Genomic DNA, 6,000 nt, shown 5'->3' with positions numbered 1-6,000 from the left:
CGCCGCTGAAAAAGGCCGACTATCCATTTCACTGCCCGTCAAAGTCCATCCTAGTCTACTCAATTCTGTCTCTTTTTCCAGGGTTTTGGTTATTCTTCCAATGCAGCTAGATTTTATAAGATATAGAGTGGTAAAATGCTTGCATTTAGTTAAAAAGCGAGAGGAGGAGCTTCTGGAACCAGTCAGGCGATATTTCAAGATAACCCGCAGGGGAGGGGCCCGGTCCTCCGCACCTCCGTCGCAGAGACCCGGCCCTCTCGCCGCGCAGGCGCAGTACGCCCTGTTCGCCATGCCGACTGTCAGCGTGAAGCGGGATCTGCTCTTCCAAGCCTTGGGCCGGACATACAGTGAGTGCCGGCCCTATAACCTGCACTCTGCGCCTGGGCTCCCATACTCCGGGTGGCGTCCTGACAATATTCTGCTGCCTGAGATCCTGGCTTTGGCCCAGGACGGTCGGGGGCTTCACAGGGAGGGCTGAGGGGACCTCGCAGGGCCGCCTATCTGGGCGCACCTCCGGAACCGGCTCCGCGGTGTCTGCCGTTGCATCATGCACACGTGCCTGGCTCGCCGGGTCATTCATTCTTCAGTCGCCTATTATTCCGATCTTCGTGCCAGGTGCTGGGCTGGCTGGGTAGAATAGGCCTGAAGCCTCGGGTTGCATCTCTAGTATAGCCAGTTTAGTGCAGTAATAAGAGGGCTGTGGGAACTCAGTTTGTGAGTGGATGGGAATAGGAGTTGAGCAGGCGAGGGGGAGTGGTATTCTGTCTTTGTTTTACCTTATTAATGTTTATCGAGGGCCTGTTATGTGTCAGAGGCAATTTGGGAATACAGTGGTGAACATGAAACGTAAGATCCGTGAAAGCGACAGTCAGCAATTAACAAGCACGTTGGTGAAAGGACTTAGAATAATGCTAAATGCTGTGAAGGAAATAGAATGGCATTGTGCTAAAAATAGCATTAAATAGGGCAGTAACAGTTGAGATGAGAACTGAATGAGGAGTCTTTAGTCTATGGTCTTTGTCTTCGTGCTACACTTCGTCCCTTCTTCAAGTCTAAAAACGGCAGCATTTTAAAAAGTGGAATATTAAATACAGTTATCAAATGACACGTGCTCCACTCCGTAGTTATCAGCTTGCATAAAAGCTGTAGCAACAACTGTTCTTTTGGTTTTTAGGATAACAAAGCCCTAATCGGGTTAGTAACAGTTGGGCACAGCTTCCCAGCACAAGATATTTCTCAGATGTTAGGTTTACTGTAAAAATAAAGTTAACTTTTAAAGAACGTTTAAAAAGGTGTGTTTTTAAATTATATCAATTCTTAAAAGTGTTTTTCTCTGTAACGTTTTGTCGTAAGTTCCTGAGAGAGAGGTAATATCATTATCTTCTGAACCCAGGTCTCATTCCCTAATCATTTCTTATTTTGTAATATGCTTATTTATATTTCTTACCGATCCTTTTAAACCATATGCTCTCTAATGGTATACGATATACAGAATTCCCCAAAATGGTGTATGGCAAATATTTGCTCAAAGCATATATAATCAGTTCCCATCCAGGCATCTCTTTGGAAAATCAAATAAACCAGGTCTTTTAAAATAATGAGATTATACCCTGTATACTGTCATCTGATGTTTTAGTGTATTCCATAGCTGCACCTTCCTTTTTTTTTTTTTTTTTTTTCCCATGTTGGGAGAGATCAACTATTGGCTATTTTTGAAATTTCAGTAAAAAAAGATCGATGTTATTGAAATGTACTTTAGACCAGTCAGAAATACTAGTTTATATTTGATATGTTCATTCTTGAAACCTTTTTAACCCTTAATTAGGTTGAGGTCGGAGTTGGAAAAGCATGTTCAGGAAAGCATCTGGTTTCAAAATAGTGTGTCTACATCTAGTTTTTTACTCCCCCTGTTTTTTGCTTTTACAGTCTTTCTCTTTTTTTTTCCTTCTTGTTTCTAGATAATGTCTCATTTACTCTTTTCCTACCCACATTCTCTTTTTCTGTTATTCAACCTCTCAAGGGGTTGCTTTTCATCTATCCTAAATCCCATTCTTTCTACCAGTCACCACATTCTCCTCCTTCATCATTTCTTTGCTTACAATGATATTTGTTTCAAGCTTTTGTTATTGTTCTAGTCATTTTGAGTCTCTGACTTCTCTGGGGCAGATTTGTCCCCTTCTACTTTTTACCACCTTTCTGATCAATTTTTCCCTCCTGCTACCCATTTACTTGTTAAATGATTAATTCTTACTGTTCTTCAATTCTGGTCCTGTTCTGGCTTGGTGTAATGGATGGTAATACTGCCAGAGCTGTGTTTATTCATCATACAACTCCTAAGACATAGATATTAGGAGTGTCATTTTATTAGAGGAAATCATTAATTGTGCTTTTGTTGTTGGTTCTTCCCTGCTCTTAGCACATGAAGTGTAGCTGAAAGGAACAAAACAAATTATACGATAATTAAAATTCACTGTAGGGTTTTAATAGTTCCATGCAAGTTGGTCAGTAACCATTTTATCGTATCACTTTAAAACAACAAACATCTTTTATCTCATGCAGAATCTGAGGGTCAAGAATTGGAAAGTGGCTTAGGAGAGTGGTTCTGGCTCTGTGTCTCTCACTGGCTTGTGTTCAAGCAGCCAGAACCTGTAGCCATTTCAGTGTCCAACTGGCGCTGAAGAAGTCTGTTCCATACTTACTCGTGGGAATTGACAGGCCTCAGTTCCTTCATGGTTTTTGATCAGAACCTTTAGTTTCTCTCACATTGGCATCTCCATAGGGCTGCTTACAACATGTTTCCTCCAGAGTAAAAGATTTCAGAGAGAGCAGGCAAGTGAGAGAGTGTACAGGTACAGAAGCTGAAGTTTCTAAATAGCATCTCAGAGATGATATACCATCACTTCTATATGCTAGTGGTCACACAAACCAATCTGGATACAATGTGGGAGAGGGATACACAAGAATATGAATACCAGGGGCTACTGTAGGGGGCCATCTTGGAAGCTGACTAGCAGAGCCTACTGTCTGGCCCCCAGAGCTTCATATTCCTTGACATGCAAGATATACTTACCCCCTCCAAAGACCCTGAGAAGTGTCATCCCATTAAAACAGAGCAGCAACTTAACAGTCCGGAATCTCATGATTTAAATCAGGTACAGATACAGTTGAGGCTCTTCAGATATGATTCCTTAAATATAGCTCCTTGAGTATAGTTACTCTTGACCTACAAAACTAGAGACAGGTTATCTAACCCACACACCCCTAAGATACAGTGGTGGGACAGGAATAGGATAATAGGCATTCCTGTTCAAAATAGGGGAAAATGGGAGACAGGAAGGAGTCATATTCCATGGCATATCTGAAATCCAGCTGACAGATATCTCTTGGCCCTGCTCTTTGGGTTTTTGGTTTCCCAATACATCTTCCCACTCCAGCCAGTCATTGAGTCTTAATAGATTGTACTTCTTTAACATTTCTTGTTCCTTTCCTGTACTCATTGCTGCTGCTTTAAATCAAGCCCTCACTATATCTTGCCTATACTGTTGGCAGTAGACTTCCTGTTCCAATTCATCTTCTACCCTACCACTTATCTGCAATCTCTCTAAAATGCAGAGCTAATGAGATTTTTGGCCAACCGAAAATCCTTCAATATAACTCCCTAATCCCTGCAGGACAGTGTAAATCTTCTGGCATGTCATGAATTGGCTTCTTTCTGCTTGCTCCATTATACTGTCTACCACTCTCACCCAAATTTCTGCCTTATAAACTTTCTGTGAAGCCTTAGCTGATCCTGAACAGAGCTGAGTACTTACTTTGTGCCACCTCTGTACATTGCACTTAGTATATTTATTTGCGTGTCTGGTTTCTTTACTAGAGTAGGAAGTGGTTAAGGCCAGAATTGTGTTTTATTTATCTTGGCAACCAGGGTACCTAATTCAGTGCCTAGCATATAGAAGGGGCTAAATAAATGTTTGTTAAATTGAGTCAAAGTTCAATATCACGATTAAGAATATTAAGTTCAGCTTTTCATGAGAATATGGTCGTGATCATATGGTTTATGTTCAATTTTTGAAAACGAAAGCACTGGAAATGCTGTATCAGATAGCAGAACAAAATGAAATATAATTAAAAAATAAGGACGAGAACTCTATTACATATCTACTGTTTCAGGACCATTATCTATGCAATTGCATTTAAATCTTCCCAACAGGTCCATGTTATAAATAAATGCCTGTAAAATGCCACTTAAAGGATGAGACTCAGAAAGTTTATATAACATGCCAAGCTCTCAGAACTAGTAAGTGCCAAAGTCAGAATCCAAGCTCTAATTGATTTGTTCCAAAGTCCAGTGTCAGAACCTCTGAGAATTTTAAATGCTGCAATATATGATATTATCCCATTATATTGTTTTTCTTTTAAGTAAATGAAAAATTCCCAGTGCAGATAACCTAATTCTGTAGTTGATTTTGATACAGATCAGTCAGAACTTTAATTTTTCTATTTTCTTTTGGTTCAAGATTTTGCTTTTAAGTGTTAATACATAATGCCCAATGTTTAGTATTCTTGATGTCAGACAATGAATAGGAAAATGCGATTAGTGTATTTTCATTATGCTGAACAGATTAAAATTAACAATTATCTTTTATTTTTTTAGCCAATGAAGAATTTGATGAACTATGTTTTGAATTTGGTCTGGAACTTGACGAAATTGTATGTATTGGATATTTTTCAAATAATCTTTGTATAAACTATCACTTTTTGGAGATTTACTGTAGTTTATCTTTGTTATCTTAGAGTTAGACTAAATTGATACACTTGTCAGCCATGGTGATTTCTGTGTTCTTCATGTTTAGGGGACAAGGCTCTAGTTCTAAGGCTGTTACTTTGATTAAAGTCTCAAAAGAGGTTCACCCATTATTCCATATGCAGTCACCTCAAATTATCAAGCTCAGTGCTGTGAAGATAGGTATAATTACCTTAACTGACCTACAAATTACAGTGAGCTCCCTGACAGTGAGCTGCCATTTTGCATATAAACCATATGAAGGGACCTGAGAAGCAATGGAAATATTGCTTCAGCCAGAATTGTTCTGTTTGCTTTCTCCTTGTCCTTCAGCTGCCCCTACTTCTGTCTTTGCTTTCACCACACCCTTCCCCCATGCTTATTTAACCCACGTTGATTCATTCTTAATTCATTATTATATACATTGATCTCCTTGTAAAATGATCTCACATTTTTTAAAGAAATTGTTTATTAAACAATTTATTGTTTAATATTACTGAAATTTATTTATTGTCTAATATTAAAATTATGACATTCTTTCTTTGCCTTCTGATTATTGTGTAATGATTGAAATATTTTTAAAAAATGATATCTAGAGTAAACAAATTTATAGAAACTGAAAGTAGATTAGAGGTCCCCAAGGACCCGGGGTGTGGAATGAAGAGTTTTTGTCTGAACTCAGTGAAAATGGAAATCTTTTCTTTCTGTTAAGATTACAACATTCAGTATTTTCAAACTAATGTTTTTGTTACAGAAGAAAAAATGTATAATTATTGCCTTTAGGAGTGACAACTTTTACTTTTTAAAGTGTTTAGATTTATTTAATTTCATTAACTTTTTTTTTGCCTCATTTTAGACTTCTGAGAAGGAAATTATAAGTAAGGAACAAGGAAATGAAAAGGCTAAGGGGGCCTCTGATATAGTTCTTTACAAAATTGATGTTCCCGCCAATAGATATGATCTCCTGTGTCTGGAAGGATTGGTCCGAGGACTTCAAGTCTTTAAGGAAAGGTGAAGAAGCATGTTCATTACTTTGCAAAGTTGGGTTTCTCTTTCCTTTTTTTAATCCCTGTTATTATCAGCAAACTTATTTGAGTTTCTAGGGAAAAAAATAGTTTGGACAGTACATAGCTTTAGTTCTGCATAGATTAGAAAGAAGGATGGTTGTAAAGTGAGATTAATATTGATTATAATCATGTGAAAATTTGCCTGAATAT

The 6,000-nt window shown here is 38.3% G+C and overlaps 1 protein-coding gene across 2 annotated transcripts in view; it reads left to right on the top strand.

Moving 5' to 3' along the window:
* Nucleotides 1–266: 266 nt before the first annotated feature.
* The window catches only part of FARSB (phenylalanyl-tRNA synthetase subunit beta), a 102,010-nt gene continuing 96,276 nt past the window's right edge, over nucleotides 267–6,000 (top strand). The window contains exons 1-3 of one of the 2 annotated variants that reach the window (XM_077155262.1): nucleotides 267–347; nucleotides 4,655–4,710; nucleotides 5,738–5,794. In XM_077155262.1, the coding sequence (XP_077011377.1) occupies nucleotides 4,658–4,710; nucleotides 5,738–5,794 (110 nt within the window). In that variant the 5' untranslated portion in view covers nucleotides 267–347; nucleotides 4,655–4,657. Of the gene's footprint in view, nucleotides 348–4,654; nucleotides 4,711–5,639; nucleotides 5,795–6,000 lie in introns of both variants that reach the window. The other variant, XM_077155261.1, reaches the window with a different exon arrangement.

This window comes from Tamandua tetradactyla, chromosome 3, assembly GCF_023851605.1.
Source record: "Tamandua tetradactyla isolate mTamTet1 chromosome 3, mTamTet1.pri, whole genome shotgun sequence".
In the NCBI taxonomy this organism is placed as follows: Eukaryota; Metazoa; Chordata; class Mammalia; order Pilosa; family Myrmecophagidae; genus Tamandua; species Tamandua tetradactyla.
This window is presented reverse-complemented; position numbering and strand designations above follow the sequence as displayed.